General features: G+C 43.8%; 1 protein-coding gene across 1 annotated transcript in view; it reads left to right on the plus strand.

Moving 5' to 3' along the window:
* The window catches only part of SLC5A12 (solute carrier family 5 member 12), a 254,456-nt gene that overhangs the window by 80,368 nt on the left and 155,564 nt on the right, over positions 1–18,524 (plus strand). The window contains exons 4-5 of the mRNA XM_069221239.1: positions 1,311–1,378; positions 11,787–11,941. Of these exons, the coding sequence (XP_069077340.1) occupies positions 1,311–1,378; positions 11,787–11,941 (223 nt within the window). The remainder of the gene's footprint in view (positions 1–1,310; positions 1,379–11,786; positions 11,942–18,524) is intronic.

Genomic DNA, 18,524 nt, shown 5'->3' on the forward strand with positions numbered 1-18,524 from the left:
TGCCGGGACCCTCCTAAACATGGCTGCCATACTCTTGAAATAAAAATCATAAATGACATAATTACCCACTTGATATAATTGTATTTAAACAGGATGGATATTTCCTGACATGCAGTTGTACTTAGAATAAATAGACAAGAAACATATGATTTTCACATACAAGGAAAATGCACTCATGGATTTTAATTACTATGACCTGAAAACATAGTTTAAAAATCAAGGATGACAAAAATAGAAAAGAATGAAGGACGTAGAGAAATAAAGATTGGCGAACTGAATAATTGGCCCCCATTCGTGGCACAGAAGTGCACTTCTTTTTAGGAGGATGTGACCGTCTGGCCATAGAAAATGCATTCACTAACAGTGAAGAGGGACAGTGCATCATTCTGGTGAGTGGAAGTAAAATGATTGACTGTTATGAATGTCATCAGTAGTGTAATACATTTTCATAGTCCTGTGTGATCATTTTCAAGCTGTGTTCTGTATAGCACACATACAAAGGGCCCACTAACCTCTCAAAAAGAGGAAGTTGAAGGTCCCATTGAAAGTAGCGCTCACGCCTCGTTGCCTCTCAGTGTAGAGGTCATTTACTATGCACGTGAAGGTCCAATCAAGGTTGTGTGTTACAAACCTCCGTTAGTATGTGATCATATAAATTGTCTATGTTTACAGTATGAATAATAGCCAGAACAATAAAAGCACACACAACACAATACCCAAATGTAGCAAAAAAATACAAGGAACTGGTAATGTCACAATAGGAATGGTAATGCCACTATGCTTAACGGAAAATACAATTAAAAACATGTTTTGTTATTGTATGCAAAGTAACTGGCTCTACTGCACAGCTTTTCAGATGCGATTTCCTACAGATAGAACTAGGAGGAAACTGACCACACAAAAATCAGTAATGAGGATTCTTTGCGCTCATCACTTATTCTCGTAATAGTGACAGAACACAAACATCCTTAGCTTCCTATGGTGGATTACCTCATTTTATATTGAGTATACTTGGCTCTGAAATTTAAGTACATTAAATAGGAAACTAAATTGTACTATATAAGAGATTTATAAAACCTGATACATCTTTTGTCTTTCCTTTTATAATTATGTTTTATTTTTAGTTATGATCACGATTCAAGTATGCACAAATATATTATATGTATGAAGTCAGTAAAGGAACATATCTGATTATATTTCTGGTAACAACTGACGATGGAATAGGTATTTTAGAATATTTGTAAATATGACTAATTGCACATTATTCGTTAATATTATGGGAATCAAATACAGGTTTTTATCTTTCACAGTGACAGGCTTCGACCTGTGGGGTGCTGTATTTGCTACAGGGATTGTTTGCACATTCTACTGCACCCTGGTATGTATCGGAAACAACAATAATCTAACGAAATACTAGTTACGTATTTACATTTCCCTCATTGTACTTTTTATAAACCAGGTTTAGTACTTTTTATGATTACATTTGAAACGTCTTCGTGCCAATTACAACTCTTATGTTACAGCAAAATAGAATCTAAGGGCCTCATTTTCAAGGCATTTGCATCACAATTGCATCATTTCTTTTTTTTTGATGCAACGGTGGTGCCAGCAGTGCTCTACACTGCTCCACATTTACAAACTGATGCATTAGTCCCAGTGCGTCAGTTTTTAAAGCCTTGAGTCACATTATACCTGAGCCAGGTACAATGTATGCAAAGTAATTAAGCATTCCTATGGGAAAAAACATGCAGAACTGATACAGTGAAATTTACATCATTTCACTGCGCCTTTGGGCGACTTCACTGCATCAGAATTTTACCACCTGCTGAGGGCAGGGCGTTTCTCAATGGGGCCTTCTGGCATTGCTAGATTAGTGTCATATTTTTGACACTAGTCCAGCTGCGCGTGAGTTTAGCTCCACCGATGAGTCAGAATTTCTGACACTTCATTTAAAATTTGCGCCATGGAGCTCTGTATTTAAATAGAGCACATCCATGGCATCGTTAGGGGGTCGTAGGGCAACACAAAAAATCTGAAGCATCAGAGCCAATGCACCAGATTCTTGTAAATGAGGCCCTAACCTTTTCTGGTTTTGTGTCAATAGAAATTATAAAGAATTTCTCCAGGGGCAACCTTGAAGCAACCTTCCAGCTTGTATGATATAGTAATGCTTCTGTTACAGGAAATTTACACTGGTGCAGAAATCTTAGCCATGTGAAACTGTGCAAACATATTTTACCCCAGACTATATTAGGAAAGCATTTTTGACCAGCGAACACATGGTGAAATAAATCATGGACCCTTGAAGAACTAATGCAACACATTTTGTCTAGTAAACCAAATCGTAGTACATGAACAACAATGTATTTAAAACATTGAAACTCATTTTGGAAAGTTTTAGCTTCTTGTTTCATCTTCTAGGTAAAAAAAAAATATCCAGCTGACCTTTCTAGTGCTCAGCAATGAAGCAAGATTTTGAAGGCACTCACAGCGCTTAGTTCGTAATTAAGAATGTAACCCCCAATTTTCCCCAGTAAAAACATATTAAAAACAAGTAGCTTTTATATATCTAGTAACATCGGCCTGCTTCTGCTGCCGTCCCACCTCTGACACTAATAAAGCTTGCCTTTCTATAGTGAACAGCCTTGCAGATGTAGGTGTGCACTGTTTAGCATAGGATGTATAATAGAAGAACAAATGCCTGTGTCTAGACAAACATAGAAGGCTCCCAAACAATGAACATATGCAGTGAACTTCAGTACACAAGTAATGGGTATTTTCTGAAAACATAAATGCATCTATCCTTGTTGATGCAATGCTCAATTAGGCTATTTAATAGTTCAGGATTTGTGTAAACAATTGTGACATTTGATCTGTAAAGCCCCAGGAAGGCCTCTGACCCAAAATAATGCAAAGCAGAACATAGAGATTTTTGCATTGAAAAAGTGCACCTTTCCATTGTAAAATACATTTGTTTGGACTACATTCAAAGGGATTGCTCGGTAGAGGAGCAACGAGGCAAGTGTTATCCCTTCTTCAGGCGTTTAGGTATCTGAAGCTAACAGTAAGCTAGCCAGCTGAAATTTAGGGAGCACTTTCAACCCTCGATACATGGAGATAGCGGCTCAGTCCCCTCTTCGAACAGATACTGATAGAACTTGTTTATCCTGTTTCTTCATAAAGTCCACTTGTCTTCTGAGAGGCTGGTGGCAAATAGCCACTATTATAATGCACACTAGTTAATTACTGGTGACAAAATAGGGTTGATTCAGTAATGTCATATGTGAAGTAACGAGCTGCATTATTGTGGGGACATGCAGCTTTGCAAAACTGTGCTATTATGATTGCAAAGAATGAAGCCTCTTACCAACCAATATCTGCTTTTAAAAATTCAAATGCGATTCTTATCAGTTGTGATTTTGAAACCACCCATTCAAATATAAGGACACTTATTTGTTTACCATTTTGTGACTTTTTCTCAAGAAAAAACCGAACAGACTTCCAAAAAAATCACAAAAGCACTGAAAAACATACCAGGCCACTTCACCTCATTCAGTAAAATTGACTTGATTGAAAGTAATCAGAACTAAAGAGCTACTATCACTGGGTGTGAAATATTGGGTTGTTGATTGACTGTGGTATGTGCCCTGGTCAAGCAATAGACACAATCTCTGGCAGGGTGTACCACAAAAAGTCACTAAATTAACCTGTGCTTACCACAGAGTGGCTTGGTACTAAAAGGAGTCAGGCTTAACCTAGAGGCAATGTGTATAGTATTTATGCAGCACACAAACAGCAATAAAGTGAAAATAAAACAGATTAAATGTATTGCACCAATTTAGTAATATGGAGTAAATATTAATAAATCATTTAACACCAAAGCAGCAAAAATCCAATCAGTAGAACTGGAGTTATGAGCTTTTAAATTTGGAATGAAAACACCTTATAGATCAAAGCTCCAACCACAGACATCTAGTCATGCAAGACTGGTTCAAAGTTGAAAAACATGGCCTCCTGCAGTGGAGCACAGGTTGGATACAAAAAGTGGATTCCGTACAGTCAGTGTTAACCTTCAGACTCTTCAAGAAAAATATTCTAAGAAGGTAAAGTTCAGCAGGACAAGGCTGCAGGCAGTGTCTGAGGAGGGAATGTCAAAGGTGGCGTCCCTTGGGTTTGAGCTGCAGTGAAGATTTGTATGTTCAGACTTGTAAGATGTTGGCTGTAACGGTCCTGCCCTCAGGTTATTGACTGAAAACCTGTCCAACACCATGACGGTCCACCCACCGTATTTGTTGGTGGTCCCATATTTGAAAGCCTGGATTCAAACAGCTGTCGCCATGATGAAGGTGGGATAGGGAAAAGGGGCTGCCGGCGGGACCGCAGCCACCCTTCCCACCATGCAGATTTGGATGTGCCTAACCACCAAGCAAAAAGTGGTGGTATGACCTCCACTTCTGAGTTTGCTGATTGGGGGAGTAACCTCTGTCGTCAATTAGACATGACCAAACCACACCTGCTGTCACTGCTGCCACTGTTCCATGGAGACAACACAACCCTCCTATTGCAGGACTCATAGGTAGGGAAGCCGCATTGCTAGGGCACGTTGAGTGGGCACTGCACAGGAGGTTGAGACCCCTGCAGGCATATACATGTCACAGTATATTTTTAAAATCACTATGACATGAATGTGTTGGGCGACAATTGTGTCACACATGGCTGGGGACACAGTGGCCCAACATGCATATCGCAAAGATACACATGTCATTGTGGTGGCATTGTTCATTGCCAAATGAATGCTGGCACCACAATGCGAGTACATTTACACTTGACAATGGTGTATATGTGTGCACATTCCAAGTGGACCTGTACCGGTAGGTTTGTGCTATCTCTTGTGCATGTGAGTCAAAACATATATGTGTGTGTGTGTGTGTGTGTGTGTGTGTGTGTGCGTGTGTGTGGATTGGCTGCTTGAGGTGGAGGGAGCTGGAGTATGTGGTGTCATTGTGTCTGTAAGTGTGTCACTTACATGTGGGATGTGTGTCACATTCAGGTGAGTGTGGGGGATGTTGTGATGTGTTTAATTGTGCTTGTGTGTGAGTGTGTCTGTGTAACTGAGTGTGTAATTGTGTTGGTTGTTGTGGTTGTGTCATATGTGGGTGCAGTGTCAATGGTATGTATATGTTGTGTCATGGATGTATGCCAATGTGTGTTTTGGGCATGTACGGGTTCTGTTGTGTGGAATTGCAATGGATGATGGTGTGTATGTGGTGTGTTGTGTAGTGTGTAGTGCATGGGACACATATGGCTAAGGTACAGTATGTGTACAGTGTGTGTGTCACTTACCTTTATTCCATACCCCCTGCCATTGTACGAAGTCCATTGGGCCCCGCCGCCATCTCTCCATCAGCAATCAGCACCAGTCCTCCGCTTGCAGAGCTGTAACATCTAAATACGTCAGGTGGAACACCATCAAATTGACGGTCTTCTTGGATCCTTCGCCGACACAGCATGGCTGTAACACTGCCAAGATCTAAAACAGGCCCTCAGTCTCTTTTTTGGAAGTTGAAAATCTTCAGCAGGACAAGGCAGGAGGCTATAACTGAAGACAGTTCCCAGGGCTCAGATAAACCTTTGGCAAAGGACCACTGAACAGGATTTGCTGCTGTGGAGAAGCATGTCTCTGGAGCAGCCTCAATGTTAGGCTGGTGATGCAGTTTGAGCAAATAGACCAGCTGGTTGATCCTGGTCTTCCCTTGGTTCTCAGACGAGATTTAGGCCAAAAAAATCTGGGCCCTTTCAGCACCACAACCAAGGGTTCAGGACTGGTGGGACACTACTTGAGTTTGAGTCCAGGTGCAAATTCAAGATTGTTGTAGCCTTTTGTTCCCCCAGTGGCTCTGAGCAGGAGACCAGCAGCTAGACCTTGGAGGAACCCTGGTAGTCCTGGGTTCAGGTGAACACGGAGGTCTCAAACTACAGGACTGGTCTTTGAGAGTTCAAGGCAGGTTCCAGGAAAAAAAGAAGTCCTTCCATGTAAAGTAGACAGTGTTGCAGAGTGCACAGTACGTCATAGCAGCAGACAGTCCTCTGAGAGTACTAATGCAGGTCCAGAAAGTAAACTATAGAGTGGGTTTAAGGGTCTTATTTTTATACTCAGTGTCTCCTTAAAGTTTCTAGAGGTCTTCCCTTTGAAGTGCGTGGAATATCCTGACTTCCCTGAACTGGCTCCATGCTGGCTGCAGTGACAATGTGAAGGTGGTAAGCCCTTTTTGCAAAAGCAGACCACAGCTTATTCAGTTGCAAGTGGGGTTACGCTCAGCTTTGCCCCCTCGTACTGCCAGCATATGGCCCATTCAGGAACACCTAATTCCTCTATTCTGAGACTGTCTAGGAGGAATTCAAAAAGTCTAACTTCAGTTACACCCAGTCATGTAACCCAGGAGAGACTGCAGGAACCAAATGAGAATTTAAGGCTTGGCATGAAGGTTAAATTGACAAGTTAAATTTGCAGTTTAAAATTACATTTAGGCTACAATGGTAGTCTTTAAGCATATAATTTAAAGGCCCTGGGAATAAGGTATGCCACTCTACAAGGAACTGCAATAAAGTAACTATGCCAATCAGTTGCAAACCAATTTAGATGATATTTAGGGAAGCGAGCACAAATACTTTAGTTGTAGTTAGCAATGCCAAAGGGCACTGAGTCCCAGAGCCAACAAAAATTCAGCAAAAAGTGGAGGGTAAAAAGCAAAATATTTAGGGGTGAACCTTCAGAGAGGGGTCCAACATGACCCCCTCCAGCATAAAACCGGGGGAGACATTAATACCTTGATAGGCTTCCCTGTTTAGGTGATAGAACATGGAAAATGGCCCTACCACGCCACGTGATGAACCTGAAACGGGGACAATAGTCAACTGTTCACTATGAAGGCATGCTTGGGATGCCCCGCCAAGTCAATAGACCCCACAAGCTTAGGCCTCTGCATGCACATTAGATGAGCATGACGCCAGGACCAAAATAAAAATCAGGCTGGAAGCTCAGGACATGGAGAGAACACCTTTAGAACATGCAAGATGATTCCCCACCACAATACTCCCTAAAAATGAATCAGCAAGACATCTACCTTCAGTAGTCCAGACATTAATAAGCATATATCTGTTAGAGACTTCTGGCTGCACATTTCTTACTTTAGAATTTTCCCCAGGCATCACACTGGATCTGTAGGTTTTTCATGGGCAGTAAAGCTGCGTGCCAGTAGGAGGCGTCATTCGGTTCGTTGTGTCGTCAGAGTCACCCGCACCAGAAGTGATGTCCGCGGCACCTATATAGGTGCCACCCAGCTGTGCTGGTGTCAGTTCTTTTCTTTCCATGCAGCCAGTGCCAATCAGGAAAAAGCTACCACTTAATTCTTTTTTGACTGAACTTTTTTGACATTTTGTTGAAACTTTTTTGAGGTTTACCTAGTGTGGCAGGATGTCATCTAGTAGGGCAGTTTTAAAGCCCTGCAGTGTCTGTCAACGGCCAATGTCGGGTAAATGTAAACACAAGAAGAACTCATTGACGCATGCTTCAACTTCTCGGCATCTGTTGGCCAACAAGACATGGGAGCGTCTACACTCTAGGCTTCGCTCCAAGGTTTAGCCTGCTCCTGGGATGAATTTGCATTTCTCTGAGTTTCCGAGGAACAAGAGCCACACCTGCCCAACTCTAGGAGTTCTGTGATGTCATGTATGTCATATGTGGGTGGGTTTACCATTCCAGGGCACCTTCAGGCCCCACAGGGAAAGCAGGAGCCCATGCTGGTTCTGTGCTGACAGCCCTAGCACCAATAGGGCCCAAAGGATTCACTTCTCAAACCAGACCAATGCTGATCATGCCACCTCGACCTTCCCCGGTGCTGGGGCAATGCTGATGCTCCCCTGCACCACAAGCACCCATATTGGTGCCCTCCCCATTTCGCTTCCCGGTTTCATCAACGGTGGCCATTAGGCAGCATGCGTGGCATGTACTACTGGCTTTATAGTGGATGTCACATCTTCTTTAATGGACATTCCCTTTGATGGCTCCTGTCTCTTCGGAGACAAAGTAGACTCAGTGTTAAGGACAGTTGGGCAATAGCCTGGTCCTTAGGGTTATCTTACAGCTTCCACCCTTCCCAGTCCACTTTTTGCCCCTTTTGTGGCTATGGAAGGGGTTACCAACCATGCCAGTTGCTGCTCAGCTACTGTGCCATGCATGCTTCCCAGCCTCTGCACAGCTGAGGGTGCGATATCTACAAGCCATGTGAATCAGGTAACCAGAGGTTAGATTAGTCCACCACCCCTGCTGCAGCTGAAGCCTTCAAACTCTTCTAATCTGCCCTTATACCATCAGTGGCACCCAGTTCATGTCAAGATATGGCATCACCTGCCCCACGTAACATTGGAACAGGTGGATTTGAAAGTCGGTCTGAAAAGGCTACACCCTCCCTTTCTTGACTGCTCCACCCATGCCACCAGCACAAGACAGGCTAACGGAGAATCATCTTTTTTTTCTTCACAAGGAAGTTGCGGCTTTCTTGGTCAAGGTGCCATAGAGAGGGTCCCAACATTGGAAGTAGGTCATGGTTGCTATCCCCACTACTTGCTGGTGCCAAAGAAGGATATCCTAGCCTAGACCTGTGGTCCCTCAACTACTTACTCAAGAAGGAGAAATTAAAGATGCTCAGCTAGGCTAAGATGTTATCTGCCCTAGATCCAGGAGACTGAATGATAGTGTTGGCCTTGCAGGATGCATATTTTCATATTCCCATACTGCCTGCCCAAAAACATTACCGGAGGCTCACTTTCATCAACGATCATTTTCAGTTTGCCCTGTTCCCTTTTGGCCTGATAAACGCTCCTTGGGTGTTCATCAAGGTAATGGCAGTGGTTGCAGCTCATCTGCGGAGATCAGTGGTGTCAGTCTTACCCTATCTAGACAACTGGTGGTTGAAGGTAGGATCACCCCAGGCTGTTGTCACCCACCTCCAGACTATGGTGAACCTTCTGCACTCCCTGGGGTTCACTATAATCATGCCAAAGTCACACCTGACTCCCTCTCAGATGGTCCCTTTCATTGGAGCAATTCTGGACACAGTGCAGTTTTGGGCTTATCCTCCATAGTCCAGGATATTTACACTACGATACCTAAGTTTCAGCCGCAATCTTGTGTTTCGGTGAGACAGATTCTGAGACTTTTGGGACTGATGGCCTCCTCTATCCTGAGATAATAAATGCACACTGGTAGTTGCAGGCTCTACAATAGGACCTGAAGTTCCAATGGGCACAGCATCAGGGGAATGTCACTGACATGCTCTAGTTTTGGCAGTGAACTGTGAATGTTCTGCAGTAGTGGCTAATGAACCATGACTGGGTCAGTGTCAGATCCTTCAAATCAAATCAAATCAAATCATTAACATTTATAAAGCGCGCTACTCACCCGTGCGGATCTCAAGGCGCTAGGGGAAAAAGGGGGGGTTATCGCTGCTCGAACAGCCAAGTCTTTAGGAGTCTCCGGAAAGCGGAGTGGTCCTGGGTGGTCCTGAGGCTGGTGGGGAGGGAGTTCCAGGTCTTGGCCGCCAGGAAGGAGAAAGATCTCCCACCCGCCGTGGAGCGGCGGATGCGAGGGACAGCAGCGAGTGCGAGGCCAGAGGAGCGGAGGAGGCGGGTGGGGACATAGAAGCTGAGGCGTCTGTTGAGGTATTCCGGTCCCTTGTCGTGGAGGGCTTTGTGTGCGTGGGTGAGAAGTCGGAAGGTGATCCTTTTGCTGACAGGGAGCCAATGCAGGTGTCTCAGGTGTGCGGAGATGTGGCTGCTGCGGGGTATGTCGAGGATAAGGCGGGCCGAGGCGTTTTGAATGCGTTGCAGGCGATTTTGGAGTTTGGCTGTGGTCCCGGCGTAGAGGGTGTTGCCGTAGTCCAGGCGGCTCGTGACGAGGGTGTGGGTCACGCTTTTTCTGGTGTCGGCGGGGATCCAGCGGAAGATCTTGCGGAGCATGCGGAGGGTGAGGAAGCAGGCGGAGGACACGGCGTTGACTTGCTTGGTCATGGTGAGAAGAGGGTCCAAGATGAATCCTTCCTTCTTTCCCAACCAGATCTCACACTAGCGATGGACGCATCACTCCTGGGATGGGGCGGCCATCTGGGAGAGGTGGAGATCAGGGGACTCTGGTCTCCGGGAGGAATCCAGACTGTGCATCAACTTGATGTAGCTCAAAGCCATCCGGTTGGCATTGAAAGCCTTTCTACCCATCATCAATGGTAGGTTTATTCAGGTGTTCACAGACAACATCACCGCACGTGGTACTGTTCCAAACAGTGTGGGGTGGGGTCATGGACCTTTTTCCCTTTTCATATTTTCCCACCTTCTCTTTACATCATGCCTCAGTGGGATTTAAATCTGGTTATCACATCCTTAATGTGTACAACTTTTGAGCAACTTCACAATTGTCCCCTGCCATGAAAATAGCTTTTCTCATGGCTATACCATCTGCCAGATGAGTTAGTGAGCGGCAGGCCTTCTCATCTTAGCCACCCTATTTATCTATCCATCCTGACAAAAGTGGAGCTTTGCATTTGGGCCTCCTTTCTTCCAAAAGTGGTCACACCCTTTCATAAAGGTTAATCCATCACCATGCCTACTTTCTGTGCTCCCCTTCAACCTTACAAGGATAAGGAGCATCTCCATCATCTGAACCCCCAACCAGCATTGTTGTTCTTCCTTGACCATGCACAGGAATTCCAGGTGGACAATCTCCTCTTTGTGGGGTATGTTGGAGCTAAAAGGGGGCTTGTTGTGCAGAAAAGGGCTATCTCCAGATGGGTTGTGCATTAGGATTTGCTACACATTGGCCTAGAAGCAACCCCCTAAGGGCTTGCATGCTCATTCTACCAGAGCCAAAGCTGCAATGACTGTGTTAGCACATGGAGTTCCAGTCCTAGATATCTACCAGGCAGCAATGTGGGCCTCCGTGTACACATTTACCAAACACTATTGCCCTGACATTCATGTCTATTGTGACAGGCATTTCGCCTATTTAGTCCTGCAGGGCTTTTGGGTGTGCAATTGGTCCGCATCTATGGGTACCTATTCTGAGACAGGAAGCTGCAAATAGAAATCAGATGAACAAGTTACTTACCTTCTGTAAGGCCATATCTGGTAGAGACTATAGTTAGCAGCAGATTCCACACTGGGTCAGGCATGCTCCCAACATTGAGAACCGATTTCCAGGGACAGTGCTGATCCCTTAGTTATCCACATCAGTGGTCAATGTTCTTCATGGATCTGCACTTCTGGCGTCGAAATTCTTGGAAAGAAACCTGAGTGATGCCTATATTGGTGTCACAGATGTCACTTTTGGCGTGGATGATGCCGACGATGCACGCATAGCTGAACAACGCCATCTACTGGCACTCAGTTGTACTGCTTAAGAAAAATCTTCGAGACCCATCCTGACTACTGGGGAAAATTCTAAGGTAAGCAATCTGTTCTGCAGCTAGTTGTATTCTCTACCAGATAAGGCGTTTCTGAAGGTAAGTAACTGCAAAGTAGCTTCTCAAATGTTTTGTTTTGGGCAAAAGTAGGAACATAACACTAATGGTACACACATGCTTCTCCATTAAATTATGCCTATGTAAAACATTTTACGTACATTGGGTTAATGCAGAGTTACAAAAGCTGCTTTAATTAAAATGCTGTCTTGCTAATTGTATGCAGTCCCCAGACTATCAGAACATGTTTTACAATTATTTTATTTTTATTTTTAGGGGGGATTGAAAGCAGTGGTCTGGACTGATGCATTTCAAATGGTCGTCATGATCATGGGGCTTTTAAGTGTTCTAATTCAAGGAACTATCATCAATAACGGAACAACCAACATTTGGAATATTAATATTAATGGATCTCGTCTAAACGTATTTGAGTACGCAAAAGAAAATATGACGGCTTTCGCTATGTGTTTGAAAGTCAAAAATATATATTTGTAATATCTGCATTTAAAAAATTATTCATATCGTAATGTTTTATAAAAGAATGAATTCTGGATTTCATAGAATGTTTTCACTACCATTACCATGTATTCCCGACTTTGGAATTCTAAGCAGTTCGTTCACAAGTTCTCTAGCTAACACTGCACGTATTTATTGCAGCGCTTTTACAGTTTGTTTGATTTTGGCAGTGAATGTGAAATGTTCACAATCAGATGGCTCTGACACTTTCGGCCTACTTAAAACACAAAACAGGCATTCAATGTTGTGCCTTCACTGTATGATTTGGAGTAAATTTCCGACTTTTCTGGATTTTCCAGAGATGCATTTTCTGATGTGGCCTTTTCCTACTACTACTCATGAACTGCTGGCCAAAGTACTTCCCATGCTTTTTGGTTGAGTACATTACCTCTTCCTGACGCTGCTGTATACTGCCGCTTCACTCGTTGCTCCTCTTCGTCAGCACAGGGTCCCCAGCAATCCTGGTGCTGCTTTCATGCTAAACCTAGCATGAAAGAAATGTCAGGATTTGTCTGAGCGGCTTGGATTGCTGCTCAGACACAACCCTGGGGTCCGTGCATTTTCTCTTGCTCGGTTGTTCAACACAGATGGCCAGCCAATCACAATGCACACTTAGGTGCACTCTCTACTCATCCCCCCTCCCACCTCACAAGGCCCAGCCCACCCCTCTCCGAACATGCTGCTGGCAGAGCCAGCAGCTGGAAGATAAAACGATAATTAAATATAGTTTTATCTTTCAGCTTCTGGCTTAGCAAAGGGGGGGGGCGCTCTTTCAACATTGCGAAGGAGCCTCCCTGACGAAATTGATGTGGAAGAACTGTTTAGGGAAGAATGTGAGTCCTTAGTAGATGAAAAGATTGGTTAGGAAGGAGATACACATTAGATGAGATGAAGAAAGAAGTGTAGAAGGGTGGGAAGCAATAAGGAGGGAGAGTAAAGTATTCCACATGTGGGCAATTATACGAGAGTAAGAGGAAAATTTGCTAGCTTATTATTTTGAGAGTTCCTTAGTGGAGTAAAAAGAGAAAGAGTGGTGCTGAAAGTATATTGAAAAAAACCCTCACACGGCAATTGAGGGATGCTCTCAAGACTGTAGTTTTTTTTTAATCTTTGTTCATAAAAGGTCTCAAACTACATAAATTCCAGCTGCATTAGGTTTTCTTATATTATTTTAAAATGGAATTTATAGACATATTCATATGCTGATGAACCTCCTTGTGAAACAGTCTGAATTGGGATTTCACCAGAGAGGCTATTTGTCACTGACAGATTAACTCAACTTCTCATGATTCAAGTCCACCTTCAATATGTCTGCTTATTTTAGTATGTCAGATATAAGTGAAGTTAAGATGGCAATGCATAGCCATAGGAACACTTGTCCAAATTCAGAGATGTCTTGCATCTTGGAATTACAGCTACTAATATGTGCGGCTGATGTTCCAAAAGATTGTTGCTGATTCCAGGGAATACAGATTCCAGAGTTCCTCTGACAGGGAATCTGTTGAACTGAAACTACTTGCTGGAGTCAGAAACTTCAGCTCCACAAATAATTTCAGTGGACTTCTCTGCCTCTTCGTTGTGCCATTGGGCATGGAAATCCTTGAGCCACAGGACCTGTGCCCAGGGGGCCGATCAAATGCATTACGTCGATACGTGTGGAGAAGCATACCAATGTACTTGAGGATGGGGAGTCCCAGAGAGGAGGAGAAGAGGAGAACACAGAACAATCAAGGAGCAATGGAGGCCGGAGGAGTAAAATAGTGCAACAGGAGAGCCGACTGAAAGAAAAGAGGTCCAACTTAGCAACCCAAGTGGATGACGGATATACACAATCATGGGGAAAAGCCCTTGTCACCTCACTATACCTGGGCTAACCACTATACCTGGGCTAACCAACAGTAGTAATACAAAACTGATGTATAGTAGGGATAAATACATATAAATTATACGTCACAGTGAAAACCTTAACTAGTCACTGGAATTTTTTTTTTATTCTAATATTTATGCTTTATATGAATCAACATTTGTCTTCCTTTGTCTCGCTATTCTTCGTAAACAACAATACATATAATATATAATAATATATAATAATAATAGTACAATGCATGCCACTAAATTTATATATTACAATTTACAAGAAACAGGTACTAAGTGCAAACAAAATTGTACTCAAAACTTCCAACTGAATTCCCAATTGTGGGCTGCCAAACACCTTTTTCGAAGCAGTCGTTCAATTGAGGTAGTGATGATTAAAACTGTCTCTGATAAATAGTTATTCGAATTTCATTAAATAAGGTATAATCCTGTATCATAGTCTCTAGATTCATAAATTCATGGCACTCCTCAAGTTGTTAGTCAAAGAGTTTCAGCCCTTCAGTTCTAGGCCTCATCAGGACATAGGAAGTGGTACCTTTGTAACAGTGTCGGTCATCCACCCAACCATATTATTATAGGCTAGACACTCTGGGGTCCTTCAGGAATGATAATGTGTTGCACCTCAGGGAGGCATCATAAACACTTGGGTTCCGATGCGAGCGTTCATCTGCAGGGAGCACGCTTGTAGATGTGAAGACACCTGCAACGGACCATGCAAAATTGTTGATATAATTACATCTCATGTGATAACGGAGTACAACTACTCTTCAGGATTGCAACACCAGCGGACGACGGAAGCAGGAGATGAAACGCCAGGCAAAACAGAGTCCCCCCGGAGGAACGCTGAGGCCTGCCACGTCCCTGGCTGTTGCAGGTATACGCAATCGCTTGCGCAGTACGATTCAGTCTGGGGCACAGAGGGCAGGGGAGAAACAGGGAACAGCTGGGGACTGAGAGACTTCATGCGCACCATTCTAATTTTCCACATTTGTATAGTTTTTGTATATTGAGAAGCTATCCCTGGGGTGATCCATTCGTTGCTTGCATGCATCTATGATACACAACACCAGGGTTTACTGGGATCTATATTTATCCTTCTCATCCTGAAAACTCCGTCCCACAGAAAACCCTTGTTGCATGCCAATAAGGAAAGATAAAGTAGGAAGAAAAGGAGAAATATACACAAAAGACCACTAACCTGAACCGGGGCCTTTATTTTCTTTTCTCCCCCATGATCCCAGGTGCTGAGAACTTTAGAGGACGGTGGAACTTCCTGTAAGTGAAAAACAAACAGAGCACAAGAAAAGGAAGAAAAGGGGATGGAAAACAGACAAAAGGAATTATAGACTGTATATGCACCAAGACTTGGGCCCTCATTATGAACATGACGGTCTGGGCCTCCATGCCGGCGGTGGCGGTAATCACTGCCACCAGCATGGTGGTCCAGACTGCCATATAATAAACGTGGCAGAACTGCCACTTTTGAAACTCTGCCACCGCCAGGCTTCCGCCACCAGGCAGCCTGGCGGTGGCGGAGTTTCATATCCGACAGGGCAGATAATGAGTCAGGTTCCACCAGCATTTCCCTGGGAGTTTACACCGCCAGAGAAATGCTGGCAGAATGGGTGGCTCGGTGGCCCCCCTGGGGGCGCCTGCACTGCCCATGCACTTGGCATGGGCAGTGCAGGGGCCCCCATGCACAGCCCCATCACCCAATTTACTGCCCAATTTACGGGCAGTGAAATGCGCGATGGGTGCTGCTGCACCCACCGCACTGCTACATTGTCACCGACTCCATTTGGAGCCGACGTCAATGTTCAGGCCCTGCATTCAGCTGGGCTGGCTGCAAGAAACACTGTTTCCGCCCGCCCAGCTGAATATTCTTTATGTGGCAGGCGGGGGGTTCTGCACACTAGCAGTCTTCTGTTGACCGTCAGTTCCGAACTCTGCCGTTTTTTTCCGGTGAGTTCGTAATGAGGGACTTGGTTTTCTTTTCTGTATACTCTCATTTGTTGACAGCCCACTCAGTAATAAACAAAAAGGTTATACCCACGCTACGGTTGCCTCTGTGTCCTCCCTATCACACACTGGCTGTCATCTTCCCTACTTTATAATTAAAGAAATGAGATACTTGAGCATTGAGATTTAGAAATTTTGTCTAGTAATTTTAGCTCACAAATTCCAACTGCAGAGTTTATCAGATGCTATCTGCTGGTAAAACTGCTAAAACATTTAGACAAGGAGAAGCGTCTTTAATGATCAATCTCTATTTGATGGTCTGAGTGAGTCAAAGGTCATACCTGGAGAAATTTAACTAGGAAAAGCCATACAGTATAAACTGTATCATGAAGATTTTGGAGTGTTAAACATCGCAATCTGCAAGTAATTTCCTAGCAACTTGTAAAAGGTGGTATTTATTGAACTCAATAAATAACATGCCCGAGATGCAGATATTCATGTGCAATAAATCCCACCTAAACCCATAAACATGGCCTCAGTCACTTTTTTGGAGCTCTGTTTCTTCCAGCAGGGCGAAGCTTCAGGCTGTAGTTGAAGTGGGCTCCATGAATCAAATTAGGTGCTGCATAAAAACTTTGAGGGGGTAATAACCGGAATCTGTGGCCCAGAGGCAATGCTCATCAGTCGGATCAGCTTGTAGGTTAGTACTGCTTCTCTGTAGGTCTTTGAAATCAACAACTTTCCAAGTGGCAGGTTTCAGGATTTGGTAGAAGAAGACTTTGACTACAACCAAGGGTGCAGGTCCTTGGGGACAGCATGTGCTGTCATGACTTACTCTAGCAGAGTCCAGCAGCAGGGTCCAGGGTAGCTCCACTTGGAAGTGGTCAGTTAGTCAGTTACAGAAAAGGCTTCTTACAGCGTGTGCCCCTGTAGCTTTAACAAAAGGCCCTATAAAAATTCCACATCTTTGTCCTGGGTACAAGGGGGAGAGTAGGTCCAGTCTTCAAGGCTCTTCTTTAGTCACAGACAAGTCTAATCCTCTTCTGTTCTTCCTCAGGTCCATGAAGTGTTCTGAGGAGGGTTCTGTGGTGCAGCATCTATGCCTGGCATCAGCCTGTGGGTGGGAGTAACTCCTAGTCACTTCCTAACCAATGGGGTGAAAGTTCCTATGGGTAATCCTACCCACTTTTGCAGCATTTTCCTCTGTGCCCTACTGCAAACAAACCCACAATGCCCCTCTCCACCTACGATCAAGATGACAGAAGCTTTCCTCCTGTGTTCGGGGCACATATGACCACCCTTGGTGTCTGGCGAGGGGAAGGAGTACTGCTTATCTTTTGTGGGGCCTATAAACTGTTTTCCTGCATGTTTCCACTTGCTTATCCTTACCCCAATGGGTCAAAGGGATTATTCAGCACCATTCTGTTTCCTTGCTTGTGAGTCAGCTTGGATCCTCAAGGAATGAGCTTCCTTCCCATTCCCATTGCAGGAGGGAAATTCAGTATTCACAGCATCATAAAGGTGTCTTGGTGTGCGTGCATTATATAATTGTGTGGGCATTTCTCCAAAAGAAACATAAATGGTGGCCAATCATGTCACTTCCAATTTAGGAACTATATTTGGAGGCTCCTTTATGAGTCGATTTAGGTAAAAATTGTTTGCTAGATTGCTCACTCAGTGCACTTAAATTTTCCCCTGCTACAGTTCCTGTTTTTTTCCTCCATTCACCTTACAGCTTGCCATGGACAGCTGGAAGGTTTTTCTGATCTCCAGTTTGTTCCTTTTACTGGATATTATTTCAAGAACATTACTAGACTTCCAATTACAATCTGGTGTCTGGCACTGCCTCTGAAGTTAGTAGGCTGTTCCTATAAATAAAGAAGACCCTCAAACTGTTGCTAAGAAGACGAGTTCTTGATAGTCAGAGAAAGAGCTTCTCTTCTTTGGTCACTCAAAACTGGCTCTGGGGTCAGCTTCTCACCCAAATGAGGGGGCAACACAGCCCAGATAGCCATCCTGCCAGAGGGACAAACACCTCTTATATTTAAAACCTTTGATTCATCTCACACTTCATCAAATAGGCTATAAATATCATGGGTGACCATAAGAGCTCATGCAAATTGGGATCTAGAAGCACTCATTTCTCAAAGTACCTTTCCCAAAATGTCCATTACAAATCTGAATTCACCATTGAATTTGGCTTGTAGTAAATATTTCAAAAAGTACAAACTTGAAATTAGTAGTTGTTTCCTAGCCCAGATACCAATATTTCATGTAATGTATTACCACAATATTTTCCTATGAAACAGCTAACCCTGCTCCAGTGAAATAGCTTTCATAGCAGAAACTGTCATCAAGACAGAAATCTGGGGGTATACCACACACAAAATGGTAATTTCCAACAGTCGATGAGGCAGACTCAAAAATATGTACAGAAGTAACATAAAAATCTCACTGGTTTGCTGGTGGTAAGGTGTTAATGGTGGGAGACAACTCAGAGGAGGTGAGAAGGAAGAGAAGTTGATCTTTCTCTTTGTGTCATTTTTAATAGCTGTAGTGCTGCTGCGGCTTCTAAGTGTATTGTAAAGCTAATGCCATGAAGTGGAAATGTTCAAAGACACAGAAGCAGAAGTATGTATATTGGAACTGAAACTATGATTGAAA

The sequence above is a fragment of the Pleurodeles waltl genome, chromosome 3_1 (assembly GCF_031143425.1).
Source record: "Pleurodeles waltl isolate 20211129_DDA chromosome 3_1, aPleWal1.hap1.20221129, whole genome shotgun sequence".
Taxonomy (NCBI): domain Eukaryota; kingdom Metazoa; phylum Chordata; class Amphibia; order Caudata; family Salamandridae; genus Pleurodeles; species Pleurodeles waltl.